The sequence below is a fragment of the Stegostoma tigrinum genome, chromosome 29 (genome assembly GCF_030684315.1).
Source record: "Stegostoma tigrinum isolate sSteTig4 chromosome 29, sSteTig4.hap1, whole genome shotgun sequence".
Classification (NCBI taxonomy): Eukaryota; Metazoa; Chordata; class Chondrichthyes; order Orectolobiformes; family Stegostomatidae; genus Stegostoma; species Stegostoma tigrinum.
The window spans coordinates 30,484,561-30,502,938 of record NC_081382.1 but is presented as its reverse complement, the minus strand read 5'-3'; the positions used below and the strand labels follow the sequence as shown (position 1 = coordinate 30,502,938).

General features: G+C 45.4%; 1 protein-coding gene across 1 annotated transcript in view; it reads right to left on the bottom strand.

Moving 5' to 3' along the window:
* Nucleotides 1-18,378, bottom strand: part of ttll11 (tubulin tyrosine ligase-like family, member 11) — a 165,821-nt gene that overhangs the window by 50,378 nt on the left and 97,065 nt on the right. The window contains exon 7 of the mRNA XM_059638280.1: nucleotides 10,833-10,951. Coding sequence (XP_059494263.1) covers nucleotides 10,833-10,951 — 119 coding nt within the window. The remainder of the gene's footprint in view (nucleotides 1-10,832; nucleotides 10,952-18,378) is intronic.

Here is an 18,378-nt window from a genome sequence, read left to right as displayed (position 1 = left end):
ATAACATTGTTCCCCAGCATTGTCCGCAGCCCGATTTCCCACAAGACTGATCTCCACAATAATTTCGGTAAGCTCCCAGTTAACTATTTCCTTCTTCAGCTGTTGGCTGTGGCATGAGTCCCCTCACAACTGCCGCTCTAGGCTCGCTCTCTTGTCCATACTATTCTTCCTTATCATCCACTGCAGCCTGAGTGTCCTTGGGACTGCTTTCCTTTGATGTTACCTCCACAGTCCCACACTGTTCTCATTGTTTTCAGAGTCCAGGTGATTTCTTTCCTCCCAACTAAAAACAAATGGCATTTGGACATTGTTTTGGGGCCAAATCCCACTCTCATTGCCAGTTATGTTATTTGTGGTTCACTAGAATCATAAATAGAATATGAATAAAAGGGAAGATTTTAATGTGGGTCCTCTCAGCTCTACAGTTAGTTTTAGACAGTCTCCCTTAGCTCTTGCCTCCAAGTCACCTAACCTGCTCTCTTAAAGGGACAGTACACGCCCAACCTACAGACAGAACAGGTAGGAATTGTCAATGCTTGGTTTCCTTGATGTGTTGGGTAGAACTGGAAGTTGCATATTAATGAGGTGAGATTTGTTATTAATGAATCTCCCTTATTAGGTATCTCACCACTCCCTAGTGAAAACCTTGTCTCAATGTCCAAACTTTTTTAAAAAAATACAATTAGTCACTCCCAATATTGAGGTCGGCCTCATCTGACATCTTATGGGATTCTACCATATTTCTCGCCATAGCCCGTGCCTACGAGATTCTGCAATTTTACTGACTGTACTCAATCGCTAACATGGCTTATTATTTCTTTGAGATATGTCACCAAGATTCATCAAAGGGACTCTGTAAAATTACTAATAGGGAATAAATATTGAAAGATTAAACTGCCAAATATATGACACACTAATTTTCCCGCTAATGAACTACTCCTAGATTTTTTCTAAGCTAGTTTCTGTTCTTATGGCTCAATTGTTTTAACCTTCCAGATAATTATAGTCAAATCAAAGACTTGCCCCACAGTATATAGCTCATCTATCTGTAAACTGTTCATGTGCTGAAAGGACTTGGCTCCAATTCTGTGTGGAATTACTTTCATTGAGTATAAACTTTGAAATTATTAAAAATAATGATGAAACACATTATCATGCAGCATTCTTCCATTAGCAATTTCCTACTTGACCAACAATTAATAAGAAAATGAGTAGCTAAAAATATGTTTATGGCTATTATTGTGCTATTACAAAAGTATTTAGAAAACATTTAGAACCCTGGATACAAGCATAACAAAGAAAACATTCCGAACAATTAAGAAACCGATTGCTTTTATTTCTAGTATTAACTCAAAAATGATAGAACATTCCAATTTCTAGTACAGGAATTCCTAAATTATAGCAGCATCATATCTTGTGATCTACAAAGTTGGTTTGTGCAAGTTCTTTTACACAGCATACGAGGTGATATTGAACAAAAGGTAACAGAAGAAGAATAGGTTAAGAAATCTTGGTGTCAGCTGAAATGGTGTTAGGGCTGCCCATGACTGGGTTGCACAAAATGGCCAACAACTACCTCTGACAAGCTCTGTGGATTATGGCTATAGTAGTTACAGCATGTGGGAAAATATTTATTTAACGTAGTTTCAGCAAGTAGGACAGTAGCAAGACTGTTTTATCAAGGTTACTGCTGGGATGGAATGTACAGCTGCAATTTCTTACATACATAAGAACATTTTACACTGCGTAGTCGTTTTTTCTTGAATTTTTTAATCAATCTGTTACAATATTAAGAGCATGTTTTAGTTCAGATTCTTCAGATAACCATAGATTCCGTATATATGTTCTACAGTTGCTATGGATCCACATATATGCAAAAAACTCACAAAAAGAAAAGATTCTGGCAATAGAAGTGACCGCCCTTATCATGAAAGTCAGTGGAAGCATTAGGACCAGGGCTGGACCACCGGCCTGTCCATCTCTTTAAGATGTTGTACCAGACAGCCAATCACAGATGGATAACCTGGCGCCACTGACCAGTAGTATCAAAGAGGGCTGTGTGCCCTTTAAGTTTTAACTGTACACAATCTGAAGTTTTTGTGTGCCTTACTGCAAAGAAAATCTGAAGCTATAACGAAGTTGCACCAAAATAAAGTTGTACCTGAAATCTACCACCAAGACTCAAACTCTCCTTGGAAAATATGAGATCTAACAAATAGTTTGGCATCATCTTATTCTTCGATTGGTTTGCTGATGGTCCATGGGCAAAAATGACACCCATTTTGTACCTAATAAGATCTTTCATTTAAATTAGATGAATAACTAGTTAATTTACTTAAAGGGATATTGTAGGGAAAAGAACATTAGTCAGAATACCAGTAGAACTTTTTGATAACATTATATGATCTTTAATAAGTAACTCAAACAAAAGTACTAAAACTCTGGTTCAGTATGCTTAAATTATGGCATTTCACCAGAATAGTTTTACATGGTGCTGCAGTGAACATAGCTGAATTTGTGTGGTCCAGGCCTGAATTGATAATTGAAAACAAAATCTTCTGACAAGTGAACTGTGGTCTTGAGTTCACAAGCTAAGATTTTCTACTGCATCCCAATAATACATTTGTTTTTATTCTTTTGTTGAAATTAAACATTTAGTAGATGGTGTCCATAGCAAAATGAGCATTGTTCCAAATATATGACTAATATGTTACACAAACAAGGAAACTAAGTCTCACAAAAGGGGTTTAAAAGTTTCATTTTATCATCTTTTTGACATCAATGAACGGTAGCAGTTTTCATTCCATTTCCCTCCTCAGTCACAGAATTTACGATGTCAGAATGGCACACATGGACCCCAGTGCAATTCAAGACACATTATGCATGTCAGCACTGTGAATTGGCTAAGGGATAATGGCAGACCTCATTTAAAAGATGAATCATTATCCATTAGGTGATGTATCCTTTCTATTTATAGCATGCATATATAGAAAAAATGAGTTTCACTGTTTTGACCTCTATCATATAGAGAAATTTGGTTAGGTTTATGGCACACAAAAATGAAAAAGAATAAGGTTAAAGTGGAGGATTAGAAGTTGGTGCAGTGCTGTTTATTGAATTGATAAGATGATAACTGAATCCACCTTCTCTCATTCAAGTCTATGTTCTGCTATGAAAAGCCAGAAACATAGCACAAAAAGGAAGGGAAGCATCAACTGAGATCAATTCTAATCTCTTCTGTGATCAACATAGCACTGTCAGGTCTTGCAGCCACTTAAGATGGTCAAGATGGTGTGTGGTGAAAAAGCAATAAAATTGCATTTGTAAAATTGCATTTACAACTTCAGGACATTCCTGATGTTTTAAAGTCATCAGAGACATTTGAAATATATTCACAGTAGGGAACACACAATTTGGCACAGCAAGATCCCACCAACAGTAATGTGGTGAAGGACCACTTAAATTCTTTCAATCATGATGGTTAGTGATCACTCTAAGAGAAACGAGAAACAAAGATGTGCATGGCACACCATATGAACCAGCAACAATCTACAATTAGTAAGCATTCATCCTATAACACTGCAGGGAATTTTCCAGTCTCCAATGGGAGAAGACTGTTCAGAAAAATGGTATAAATAGCCACTTTCAGTTCATTTTTGCATGTTACTGGCCGCCTGTGGGAGCTACAAAGGCAGATGATAGAAACTACTCGCACCCAACACCATCAGGATTAATTATATTTCTATTCAATTATCAATAAGGATAAGAAAAGTAAGACACAAGAAAAATTCTCCAGCTTTTCTTGGAACATTGCCATGAGATTTTTAATGTTTGCTGAAAAGGAACACGAGTTCAATTTAGTATTTCAAATGAAAGGTGACTACTCTAAATATGTACTCGGAGAACAAGGGAAGAAGTTTTGGGGAGAATAGTGCAGGGCGAGACGAAGAATCAAGCCATTTGAAATTCTTTAATAATGATGCAATTTTACAGTAGTCAGATCAAGTGCTAGAGACTGCAATGTTGAATCTTCACAGATTATTAAGATATCTTTGTTACAGCAGACATTTTTATCTTCACACCTTATTTCTAGGATTCTCAAGAAGCAAGTTCTCTTGATTAAATTCTATGTCTACATAAAAATTGTGCTAATGACGAAAGACAAATTACAGACTAATACCCACCAGTGAAGCTATTTACGTTTTAATACGTAACAAGAAACTAGTTGCAGAAGTCTTTTGACGACTTTATTAGCACAAAATTTGCATAACAAAGAAACAATGAAGCTGGTAGATCATTTTGTTCCTAAATCTGCAATTCCCAAGTTGAAGTTGCAGACAGGGAAGACAGGTTGAAAGTGATTGCTGTTAAATGTATATTAAGTAAGGCGCTTCCGGATGTAAGCTTCAAATACTAACATAATGGCCATCTTGACAGATTGCTTTTTCATCGGCTTAATCTGACATCTCTTGTTGGCAATATAAGGGATGTTAGATTGACAGGTTGGCTGCAAATTGTTCCCACTAACTTCAGAAATTAACATAAATCTTTATCAGATTGCATAAAAAAGTGATTAATTCTAATGGTTTTGGGAATGACTGATTTCCATCATCTGCCTTTGTAACTCCCAGAAGAGACCAGGAACACACTAAAAGAAACAATTGAAAGTGGTTGTTTAAACACATTTTTCCAAACAGTCTTCTATTCTCCTGCTGGAGACTAGAAAACTCCCTACAGCATTTTAGGATCAATGCTTTTTATTCCTAATTGCAGATTGTTGTTGGTCTGTATGGAATGTCATGCATACATTTGTTTCTTTTCTCTCCACCCCAAGCAGATTCATCATCTCCTGAAGTAATTGGTACAACGCCAGCGTAGAAGGCAGTGGAGAAAATTCCTATAACAAGTAATGTGTTTCCATTCATACAGGATGGTATTAATTTGTCATGGATTGCACAAGATTCAAGATAAGACTGCATTTTCAAAAAGATGAAACCGTGAAGACTGGACCAACAACACTGCTTCAAATCGGGTAGATGTGAAATCCTCATTGAGCTATCCCTCCTCTTCAATTTCATCCTGCCCAGGTAGGATCATGTGAACATACAAATTAGGAGCAAGAGCTGACCCGTTGGCTCTTGAGCCTGCTTTACCATTTAACAAGATGATTGCTTATCTGATGGCATTCTCAACTCTATTTCCCTAATCATCCAAGGTAATCTTTGCTCCAGCACTGCCCAGACCTGCTCATTTATGCAGCTTTTTTTGCACAGAAGGTGGTGGTATATGGCATGATCTGCCAGAGGAAGTGGTAGAATCAGGTACAATTACAACATTTAAAAGTCATTTGAACGGGTACATGAGTAGGAAAGGTTTAGAGGCATATGAACCAAACACAGGCAATTTGGACTAGTTCAGTTTGGGATATGTGGTCTGCACAAGAATATAAGAACATGAGAAATAGGAGCAGAGGTAGGCCATCTGGTCCATTGAGCCTGATCTGCCATTCAATAAGATCATGGGTGATGTTTTTGTGGACTCAGCTCCATTTACCCAGCTGTTCACCATAGTCCTTAAATCCTTTACTGTTCAAAAATCTATCTTTGTCTTAAAAACATTCAATAAGCATGGTCAAGTTGGACCAAAGTGTCTGTTTCCATACTGCATGACTCTATAAGCCATCTCAAACTTCACTTCTGTTGCTTCCTGGGCGAGGGCCATGAGCTAGAGTGGATCAAGTAAGTTCATAAAATAATAGCGGGAGCATCAGAGGAAGTGACGAGGACCAGAGGGGCAGCCGGGAAGGAAAGCAGTGACCATATATATCAGCAAGGCGGCTTAACCCGAGACTCTACAACTGTAGTGTCTCCCACCCGCCCTCCTCCTCTAACCTAGTTAATAAGGTAAGGTTCATTCTAAACTTTCTCTATTGAACATAAGTTTGTTATTAATTTGTTATTATTACTTGAAGTGAGCTTTCTGCTTTAGTATTGAGTGGGTGTTCAGATAAGTGGGGTATGGATGCTAGGGCAGTTGCTTGCTCCTCCTGCAAAATGTGGCAGTTGGGAGATGTGGCACACGTCTCCGCTGGCTACATCTGCGGGAAGTGCACCCAGCTACAGCTCCTTGAAAACCGTGTTAGGGAAATGGAGCTGGAGCTGGATGAACTACGGATCATTCGGGAGGCAGAGGGGGTAATTGAGAGGAGTTATCGGGAGTTGGTCACTCCTAAGGCTCAGGACGAGGATAGATGGGTTACAGTTAGGGGGAGGAAAGGGGACAGACAGACAGTGCAGAGATCCCCTGTGGGCATTCCCCTCAGCAATAAGTATACCATTTTGGATACTGCTGGGGGGGTTGACCTACCAGAGGAAAGCCATAGTAGTCAGTTCTCTGGCACTGAGCCTGACACTGTGGCAAAGAAGGGAAGGGGGCAGAATAGAAAAGTACTCGTGGTAGGGGACTCGATAGTTAGGGGAATCGACAGGAGATTTTGTGGGCAAGATCGGGATTCCCGGAAGGTATGTTGCCTCCCTGGTGCCAGGGTCCGGGACGTCTCCGATCGGGTGTATAAAGTTCTGAAAGGGGAGGGTGAACAGCCAGAAATCGTGTTACATATTGGCACAAATGATATAGCCAGAAATAGGTTTGAGGATATAAAAAGTGATTTCAGGGAGTTAGGATGGAAGCTGCAGAGCAGGACGAACAGAGTAGTGTTCTCTGGTTTACTACCGGTGCCACGAGATAGCGAGGTGAGGAACAAGGAGCGGGCGCAGCTGAACACGTGGCTACGCAGCTGGTGTAGGAGGGAGGGTTTCAGATATGTTGATAATTGGGATGCCTTCTGGGGAAGGTGGGACCTGTACAAGAAGGACGGGTTGCATCTGAACTGGAAGGGGACCAATGTCCTGGGTGGAAGGTTTGCTCGAGTAGTTCGAGAGGGTTTAAACTAGTATGGCAGGGGGGTGGGAACCTGAGCTGTATACCAGAGGTGAGCGTTGATGCAGGTGAGGCAGTAGCAAGAGGTAGACCAGCTAGTGGGAAGGATTTTCCTGGGAAGGAACCAAGGGATCGGTTAAAGTGTGTTTGCTTTAATGCAAGGAGTATCAGGAATAAAAGTGATGAACTTAGAGCATGGATCAGTACCTGGTGCTATGATGTTGTGGCCATAACAGAGACATGGGTTTCTCATGGGCTGGAATGGTTGCTGGATATTCCAGGGTTTAGAACATTTAAAAAGAATAGGGAGGGGGCAAAAAGAGGAGGGGGTGTAGCACTACTAATCAGAGAGGGTATCACAGCTACAGAAGCTTCCATTGTCGAGGAAGATCTGCCTACTGAGTCAGTATGGGTGGAAATTAGGAACAGCAAGGGAGTAGTCACCTCGTTAGGGGTTTACTACAGGCCCCCCAATAGCAGCAGGGAGATTGTAGAAAGCATAGGTCGACAGATTTTGGAAAAGTGTGGACGCAGTAGGGTTGTTGTAATGGGTGACTTTAACTTTCCTAATATTGATTGGAACCTCCTTCGAGCAGAAGATTTGAATGGAGCTGTTTTTGTAAGGTGTGTTCAGGAGGGTTTCCTAACGCAGTACGTTGACAGGCCGACGAGGGGAGAGGCCATTCTAGACTTGGTGCTCGGAAACGAGCCGGGGCAGGTATCAGATCTTGTGGTGGGAGAGCATTTTGGTGATAGTGACCATAACACTCTCTCATTCTACATAGCTATGGAGAAGGAGAGGATTAGGCAGAATGGGAGGATATTTAATTGGGGAAGAGGAAACTATGATGCGATTAGACACGAGTTAGGAAGCATGGACTGGGAGCAGTTGTTCCATGGTAAGGGAACTATAGACATGTGGAGATGGTTTAAGGAACAGTTGTTGGGAGTGATGAGTAAATATGTCCCTCTGAGACAGGCAAGACGGGGTAAGATAAAGGAACCTTGGATGACGAGAGCGGTGGAGCTTCTAGTGAAAAGGAAGAAGGTAGCTTACATAAGGTGGAGGAAGCTAGGGTCAAGTTCAGCTAGAGAGGATTACATGCAGGCAAGGAAGGAGCTCAAAAATGGTCTGAGGAGAGCCAGGAGGGGGCACGAGAAAGGCTTGGCAGAAGGAATCCGGGAAAACACAAAGGCATTTTACACTTACGTGAGGAATAAGAGAATGGTCAAAGAAAGAGTAGGGCCGATCAGGGATAGCATAGGGAACTTGTGTGTGGAGCCTGAGGAGGTAGGGGAAGCCCTAAATGAGTTTTTTGCTTCTGTCTTTACGAAAGAAACGACCTGTGTAGTGAATGAAACCTTTGAAGAGCAGGTGTGCATGCTGGAATGGATAGAGATAGAGGAAGCTGATGTACTGAAAATTTTGTCAAACATTAAGATTGACAAGTCGCCAGGCCCGGATCAGATTTGTCCTCGGCTGCTTTGGGAAGCGAGAAATGCAATTGCTTCGCCACTTGCGAAGATCTTTGCATCCTCGCTCTCCACTGGAGTCGTACCTGAGGACTGGAGAGAGGCAAATGTAATTCCTCTCTTCAAGAAAGGAAATAGGGAAATCCCCGGCAATTATAGACCGGTAAGTCTCACGTCTGTCGTCTGCAAGGTGTTAGAAAGGATTCTGAGGGATAAGATTTATGACCATCTGGAAGAGCATGGCTTGATCAAATACAGTCAACACGGCTTTGTGAGGGGTAGGTCATGCCTTACAAACCTTATCGAGTTTTTTGAGGATGTGACTAGTAAGGTTGATGAGGGTCAAGCTGTGGATGTGGTGTATATGGACTTCAGTAAGGCATTTGATAAGGTTCCCCATGGAAGGCTCATTCAGAAGGTCAGGAGGAATGGGATACAGGGGAACTTAGCTGCTTGGATACAGAATTGGCTGGCCAACAGAAGACAGCGAGTGGTAGTAGAAGGAAAATATTCTGCCTGGAAGTCAGTGGTGAGTGGGGTTCCACAGGGCTCTGTCCTTGGGCCTCTACTGTTTGTAATTTTTATTAATGACTTGGACGAGGGAATTGAAGGATGGGTCAGCAAGTTTGCAGACGACACAAAGGTCGGAGGTGTCGTTGACAGTGTAGAGGGCTGTTGTAGGCTGCAGCGGGACATTGACAGGATGCAGAGATGGGCTGAGAGGTGGCAGATGGAGTTCAACCTGGATAAATGCGAGGTGATGCATTTTGGAAGGTCGAATTTGAAAGCTGAGTACAGGATTAAGGATAGGATTCTTGGCAGCGTGGAGGAACAGAGGGATCTTGGTGTGCAGATACATAGATCCCTTAAAATGGCCACCCAAGTGGACAGGGTTGTTAAGAAAGCATATGGTGTTTTGGCTTTCATTAACAGGGGGATTGAGTTTAAGAGTCGTGAGATCTTGTTGCAGCTCTATAAAACTTTGGTTAGACCGCACTTGGAATACTGCGTCCAGTTCTGGGCGCCCTATTATAGGAAAGATGTGGATGCTTTGGAGAGGGTTCAGAGGAGGTTTACCAGGATGCTGCCTGGACTGGAGGGCTTATCTTATGAAGAGAGGTTGACTGAGCTCGGTCTCTTTTCATTGGAGAAAAGGAGGAGGAGAGGGGACCTAATTGAGGTATACAAGATAATGAGAGGCATAGATAGAGTCGATAGCCAGAGACTATTTCCCAGGGCAGAAATGGCTAGCACGAGGGGTCATAGTTTTAAGCTGGTTGGTGGAAAGTATAGAGGGGATGTCAGAGGCAGGTTCTTTACGCAGAGAGTTGTGAGAGCATGGAATGCGTTGCCAGCAGCAGTTGTGGAAGCAAGGTCATTGGGGTCATTTAAGAGACTGCTGGACATGCATATGGTCACAGAAATTTGAGGGTGCATCCATGAGGATCAATGGTCGGCACAACATTGTGGGCTGAAGGGCCTGTTCTGTGCTGTACTGTTCTATGTTCTATGTTCTATGTTCTAATAACATTTTTACAAAAACACCTTAAAATACAAACTCTCATATTTTTATGATGTTAGATATTGAACTAATAATCAAAATTTAGTAAGTACATACTGAATATTATTAGGCTGTTTTGTTTTTGTTGATATTTGGGGTCATGTAAATTTCCAAGTATTAAAATGGGTTCATAGTGTAAAACTAGTGTGGGAAACTTTGTATTAAATAATTGCCTAGAATCCCTCCAATCCTTTAGTTCCATTATGCTTTTAGTCAACATAGAGTGGAAATTTAAGTCAGAATATAGTACACAAAGAACTTAATAAAAATATCAAACAATTTGATGATCACACACTTGTCTTCAGATGGTACCTTAGTAGTTAGCTTTTTAACTATACATTTTTCTGTCAGGTTTAACCATAAGTAACAATCTTCTTCATCTGTTTGCATTAGGCAGTCAGTTATTTACAACTGCTATAGAATTCTGCAAAAGAGTGAACAAAAGCACGGCAAAAGTCTGGATACATGGAGCAGTATCTGGTAATGTCATTTTTGTAACATTGGGTAAACTGATGTGTAATTTAGCACATGATTTATTCCATATAAATTTTTGCAACATCTACTATTAGATCTGATGTAGCCCAGATTACATAATGCAGCAAGAACTGATGCTCATTAATAATAGTTAATAATCTGGGACTTCAACATTCTGTCTTGTCCTTTCTACCAGCCAGTAGCAGTTACAGTCTTTTCGAGCTGCCCTAATCCCAACCTCAAGGGCAAACATTTTGAGTGGTGGTATCAAAATGCTACTAACTGTGAACAAAAATAAAACTTCTCCAAATCCTGCGGTGTTCAAAAGAAATCAAGAGCCTGTGATTAGGAAAATGAACATTTGAAACAAAAATTAAACACTTACTGATGGCGATTGTTTTTTTTAATTGCTGGATCAACCAAACGCAGTGTATCTCTAATGATGGCAACTTTAATTTCTTCATCCACAGGACTAGCGACACATTCAAAGAGTCCAGGAGATATCTGTGAAACAAACAACACGTCAAAATCACACTTCAGCAAAGGCTTCCTAAATTCTACATTACACCACAAATCTTTGCAATGTTTTGAGCTACTTTTCTCACATCTCATCTTTAAAAACATTTCACAAATAAGTAACAGTTTTTGTACAGAGTAACAACATTTCAAAGTTATCAGTTCAATCCTTCGATCTCACATTATGTACATACAAAAGTAAACACAGCCAGATTAAGGCATAAACTTTGTTATGATCCCAGGTGCTATTACTACTAAACAAAGCAGATTTCAGACTGAAATCTAGATCGATAGATCATATTTTGTGTTGTTAAAAATTTTATGAGGTTGTGAAACAAAAGCGAGAAATGTTACAGATTTGGATTCAACAATAAAATTGATTGATCTTATTGTCACACATACTGAAATACAGTGTAAAGTGTTATTTGCTTATTGGGCTGCAGGCTGATCACACCAAGCAAAGGATGCACAGATCATACAGATTTAGAGGCAAACAGATTACATTGCACGTTACATTATTTGAGGCTACAATCCATTCAGCTATCTGATATCTATCAGAAACTCTGAAAGAAGCTGACCCTGAACCTCCTTAAGCATATGTTCAGGCTTCTGTATCTTGTACCTGATGGAAGAAGTTGTAAGAGATCATTACCAGGGTGTGGTGTGTCTTTGATGATGTTGGCTGCCTTTCTGTGGCAACGAGCCATATAAAGAGACTCCATGGATCGAAGATAATAAAATGTGAGGCTGGATGAACACAGCAGGCCAAGCAGCATCTCAGGAGCACAAAAGCTGACGTTTCGGGCCTAGACCCTTCATCAGAGAGGGGGATGGGGAGAGGGAACTGGAATAAATAGGGAGAGAGGGGGAGGCGGACCGAAGATGGAGAGTAAAGAAGATAGGTGGAGAGAGTATAGGTGGGGAGGTAGGGAGGGGATAGGTCAGTCCAGGGAAGACGGACAGGTCAAGGAGGTGGGATGAGGTTAGTAGGTAGATGGGGGTGCGGCTTGGGGTGGGAGCAAGGGATGGGTGAGAGGAAGAACAGGTTAGGGAGGCAGAGACAGGTTGGACTGGTTTTGGGATGCAGTGGGTGGGGGGGAAGAGCTGGGCTGGTTGTGTGGTGCAGTGGGGGGAGGGGACGAACTGGGCTGGTTTAGGGATGCAGTAGGGGAAGGGGAGATTTTGAAACTGGTGAAGTCCACATTGATACCATGTGGCTGCAGGGTTCCCAGGCGGAATATGAGTTGCTGTTCCTGCAACCTTCGGGTGGCATCATTGTGGCAGTGCAGGAGGCCCATGATGGACATGTCATCTAGAGAATGGGAGGGGGAGTGGAAATGGTTTGCGACTGGGAGGTGCAGTTGTTTGTTGCAAACTGAGCGGAGGTGTTGCAAACTGAGCGGAGGTGTTCTGCAAAGTGGTCCCCAAGCCTCCGCTTGGTTTCCCCAATGTAGAGGAAGCCGCACCGGGTACAGTGGATGCAGTATACCACATTGGCAGATGTGCAGGTGAACCTCTGCTTAATGTGGAATGTCATCTTGGGGCCTGGGATAGGGGTGAGGGAGGAGGTGTGGGGACAAGTGTAGCATTTCCTGCGGTTGCAGGGGAAGGTGCCGGGTGTGGTGGGGTTGGAGGGCAGTGTGGAGCGAACAAGGGAGTCACGGAGAGAGTGGTCTCTCCGGAAAGCAGACAGGGGTGGGGATGGAAAAATGTCTTGGGTGGTGGGGTCGGATTGTAAATGGCGGAAGTGTCGGAGGATGATGCGTTGTATCCGGAGGTTGGTAGGGTGGTGTGTGAGAACGAGGGGGATCCTCTTAGGGCGGTTGTGGCGGGGGCGGGGTGTGAGGGATGTGTTGCGGGAAATACGGGAGACGCGGTCAAGGGCGTTCTCGATCACTGTGGGGGGAAAGTTGCAGTCCTTAAAGAACTTGGACATCTGGGATGTGCGGGAGTGGAATGTCTTATCGTGGGAGCAGATGCGGCGGAGGCGGAGGAATTGGGAATAGGGGATGGAATTTTTGCAGGAGGGTGGGTGGGAGGAGGTGTATTCTAGGTAGCTGTGGGAGTCGGTGGGCTTGAAATGGACATCAGTTACAAGCTGGTTGCCTGAGATAGAGACTGAGAGGTCCAGGAAGGTGAGGGATGTGCTGGAGATGGCCCAGGTGAACTGAAGGTTGGGGTGGAAGGTGTTGGTGAAGTGGATGAACTGTTCGAGCTCCTCTGGGGAGCAAGAGGCGGCGCCGATACAGTCATCAATGTACCGGAGGAAGAGGTGGGGTTTGGGGCCTGTGTAGGTGCGGAAGAGGGACTGTTCCACGTAACCTACAAAGAGGCAGGCATAGTTGGGGCCCATGCGGGTGCCCATGGCCACCCCCTTAGTCTGTAGGAAGTGGGAGGAGTCAAAAGAGAAGTTGTTGAGTGTGAGGACGAGTTCAGCTAGGCGGATGAGAGTGTCGGTGGAGGGGGACTGGTCGGGCCTGCGGGACAGGAAGAAGCGGAGGGCCTTGAGGCCATCTCCATGCGGAATGCAGGTGTACAGGGACTGGACGTCCATGGTGAATATGAGGTGTTGGGGGCCAGGGAATTGGAAGTCCTGGAGGAGGTGGAGGGCGTGGGTGGTGTCACGGATGTAGGTGGGGAGTTCCTGGACCAAAGGGGAGAAAATGGAGTCCAGATAGGTGGAGATGAGTTCGGTGGGGCAGGAGCAGGCTGAGACGATGGGTCGACCAGGGCAGGCAGGTTTGTGGATTTTGGGAAGGAGATAGAAACAGGCCGTGCGGGGTTGGGGAACAATGAGGTTGGAGGCTGTGGGTGGGAGGTCCCCTGAGGTGATGAGGTCGTGAATGGTGTTGGAGATGATGGTTTGGTGCTCGGGTGTGGGGTCATGATCGAGGAGGCGGTAGGAGGTGGTGTCGGAGAGTTGGCATCTGGCCTCGGCGATGTAGAGGTCAGTGCGCCATACTACACTGCGCCACCCTTGTCTGCGGGTTTGATGGTGAGGTTGGGGTTGGAGCGGAGGGCTGCCCATTCTGCGGGGGAGAGGTTGGAGTGGGTGAGAGGGGTGGAGAGGTTGAGGCGGTTAATGTCTCGACGGCAGTTGGAGATGAAGAGGTCGAGGGAGGGTAGGAGGCCTGGGGGTGGTGTCCAGGAGGAGGACTTGTGTTGGAAGCGGGTGAAGGGGTCAATGGAAGGAGGGTTAGGTTCCCGGTTGAAGAAATAGGCATGGAGGCGAAGACGGCGGAAAAACTGCTCTATGTCCAACCGTGACTGGTATTCGTTGATGTGTGGTTGTAGGGGGACAAAGGTGAGCCCCTTGCTAAGGACTGACCGTTCGTCCTCAGTCAGTGGGAGGTCTGGGGGGATGGTGAAGATGCGGCAGGGCTCAGTGTGGCTGTCTCCTCTGGGGTTGCTGGCCGTGGAGGTTGTGGGCGGAGCGATGAAGTCGTCGGCCATGGGCGGGGTTCCGTCGGCCGACGGAACCCTGCCCATGGCTGATGGAACCCCGCCCATGGCCGACGACCTCATCGCTCCGCCCACAACCTCCACAGCCAGCAACCCCAGAGGAGACAGCCGCACTGAGCCCTGCCGCATCTTCACCATCCCCCCAGACCTCCCACTGACTGAGGACGAACGGTCAGTCCTTAGCAAGGGGCTCACCTTTGTCCCCCTACAACCACACATCAACGAATACCAGTCACGGTTGGACATAGAGCAGTTTTTCCGCCGTCTTCGCCTCCATGCTTACTTCTTCAACTGGGAACCTAACCCTCCTTCCATTGACCCCTTCACCCGCTTCCAACACAAGTCCTCCTCCTGGACACCACCCCCAGGCCTCCTACCCTCCCTCGACCTCTTCATCTCCAACTGCCGTCGAGACATTAACCGCCTCAACCTCTCCACCCCTCTCACCCACTCCAACCTCTCCCCCGCAGAACGGGCAGCCCTCCGCTCCAACCCCAACCTCACCATCAAACCCGCAGACAAGGGTGGCGCAGTGGTAGTATGGCGCACTGACCTCTACATCGCCGAGGCCAGACGCCAACTCTCCGACACCACCTCCTACCGCCTCCTCGATCATGACCCCACACCCGAGCACCAAACCATCATCTCCAACACCATTCACGACCTCATCACCTCAGGGGACCTCCCACCCACAGCCTCCAACCTCATTGTTCCCCAACCCCGCACGGCCCGTTTCTATCTCCTTCCCAAAATCCACAAACCTGCCTGCCCTGGTCGACCCATCGTCTCAGCCTGCTCCTGCCCCACCGAACTCATCTCCACCTATCTGGACTCCATTTTCTCCCCTTTGGTCCAGGAACTCCCCACCTACATCCGTGACACCACCCATGCCCTCCACCTCCTCCAGGACTTCCAATTCCCTGGCCCCCAACACCTCATATTCACCATGGACCTCCAGTCCCTGTACACCTGCATTCCGCATGGAGATGGCCTCAAGGCCCTCTGCTTCTTCCTGTCCCGCAGGCCCGACCAGTCCCCCTCCACGGACACTCTCATCCGCCTAGCTGAACTCGTCCTCACACTCAACAACTTCTCTTTTGACTCCTCCCACTTCCTACAGACTAAGGGGGTGGCCATGGGCACCTGCATGGGCCCCAGCTATGCCTGCCTCTTTGTAGGTTACGTGGAACAGTCCCTCTTCCGCACCTACACAGGCCCCAAACCCCATCTCTTCCTCCGGTACATTGATGACTGTATCGGCGCCGCCTCTTGCTCCCCAGAGGAGCTCGAACAGTTCATCCACTTCACCAACACCTTCCACCCCAACCTTCAGTTCACCTGGGCCATCTCCAGCACATCCCTCACCTTCCCGGACCTCTCAGTCTCCATCTCACTCAACCAGCTTGTAACTGATGTCCATTTCAAGCCCACCGACTCCCACAGCTACCTAGAATACACCTCCTACCACCCACCCTCCTGCAAAAATTCCATCCCCTATTCCCAATTCCTCCGCCTCCGCCGCATCTGCTCCCACGATAAGACATTCCACTCCCGCACATCCCAGATGTCCAAGTTCTTTAAGGACCGCAACTTTCCCCCCACAGTGATCGAGAACGCCCTTGACCGCGTCTCCCGTATTTCCCGCAACACATGCCTCACACCCCGCCCCCGCCACAACCGCCCTAAGAGGATCCCCCTCGTTCTCACACACCACCCTACCAACCTCCGGATACAACGCATCATCCTCCGACACTTCCGCCATTTACAATCCGACCCCACCACCCAAGACATTTTTCCATCCCCACCCCTGTCTGCTTTCCGGAGAGACCACTCTCTCCGTGACTCCCTTGTTCGCTCCACACTGCCCTCCAACCCCACCACACCCGGCACCTTCCCCTGCAACCGCAGGAAATGCTACACTTGTCCCCACACCTCCTCCCTCACCCCTATCCCAGGCCCCAAGATGACATTCCACATTAAGCAGAGGTTCACCTGCACATCTGCCAATGTGGTATACTGCATCCACTGTACCCGGTGCGGCTTCCTCTACATTGGGGATACCAAGCGGAGGCTTGGGGACCGCTTTGCAGAACACCTCTGCTCAGTTTGCAACAAACAACTGCACCTCCCAGTCGCAAACCGTTTCCACTCCCCCTCCCATTCCTTAGATGACATGTCCATCATGGGCCTCCTGCAGTGCCACAATGATGCCACCCGAAGGTTGCAGGAACAGCAACTCATATTCCGCCTGGGAACCCTGCAGCCACATGGTATCAATGTGGACTTCACCAGTTTCAAAATCTCCCCTTCCCCTACTGCATCCCTAAACCAGCCCAGTACGTTCCCTCCCCCCACTGCACTCCACAACCAGCCCAGCTTTTCCCCCCCACCCACTGCATCCCAAAACCAGTCCAACCTGTCTCTGCCTCCCTAACCGGCTCTTCCTCTCACCCATCCCTTCCTCCCAAACCAAGCCGCACCCCCATCTACCTACTAACCTCATCCCACCTCCTTGACCTGTCCGTCTTCCCTGGACTGACCTATCCCCTCCCTACCTCCCCACCTATACTCTCTCCACCTATCTTCTTTACTCTCCATCTTCGGTCCGCCTCCCCCTCTCTCCCTATTTATTCCAGTTCCCTCTCCCCATCCCGCTCTCTGATGAAGGGTCTAGGCCCGAAACGTCAGCTTTTGTGCTCCTGAGATGCTGCTTGGCCTGCTGTGTTCATCCAGCCTCACATTTTATTATCTTGGAATTCTCCAGCATCTGCAGTTCCCATTATCTCCATGGATCGAAGGTTTGCTTCTGTGATAGTCTGGTCTATGCACACCGTCTTCTGTAGTTCTTATGGCCCTGAGCAGAACAGTTGCCATAGCAGGCTGTTATGTACCCAGACAGTATACTTTCAATGGTGTATCTGTAGAAGTTGGTGAGGAACATGCCAAATTTCCTGAGCTGCCTGAGGAAGAACAGGCGTTGTTGTGCCTTCTTTACTGCCACATTTACATGGGAAGTCCAGGACAAGTTGTTGGTTATTGTCACTCAGAGGAACTTGATGGTCTCCACCTTCCCAACCTCAGTTCTGTTGATGTAGATGGGGGTGTGTTCTCCTCCTTTCTTTCTGAAGTCGATGACCAGTTCTTTAGTTTTCCTGATGTTGACAGACAGATTGTTTTCACTGCACCATATCACCAAGCTCTCTATCTCCCTTCTGTATTTTGACATGTTGTTGTTAGAAATTTATTTGAAATTGTTAAAAAATTGTTTATTACATAAAAGAAATGAAAATAAAATAAATCAAACGATTTACAAATAATGCTGTTCAAAAGATATCAAACCACAAAGTAAAATAAATTTCTATCCATCCCAATACCATCACTTTAGAGTAGTTAAAGGTCAAGAGAGTTTTGTCCATGTCACATTAATAGGCTTGATTTAACCACTTATTCCATATCCTGATCTTAGAAATTTATTTGAAATTGTTAAAAAATTGTTTATTACATAAAAGAAATGAAAATAAAATAAATCAAACGATTTACAAATAATGCTGTTCAAAAGATATCAAACCACAAAGTAAAATAAATTTCTATCCATCCCAATACCATCACTTTAGAGTAGTTAAAGGTCAAGAGAGTTTTGTCCATATCACATTAATAGGCTTGATTTAACCACTTATTCCATATCCTGATCTTGAGAGTTTGATAGCCTTTTTCTGATTAATCATGTAACTCAACTTAAATTTTCTTTGCTTCAAATAACTCCTTCAGGGTTCTAGCGTAACACTTCTGATCTGGGACTTTCAAAGCCACTCAAGAACCTTAAACTAAACCCTTAGTCTGACGTAACGTATTTCTCAACTGGTTTAAGGTATCTTTTTTTCAGGAGAAACTATTTCTTCGTCGAACTTCAACCAGGATGTCTGCAAACTAAAACAAGATTTCTAGGTTCTGGG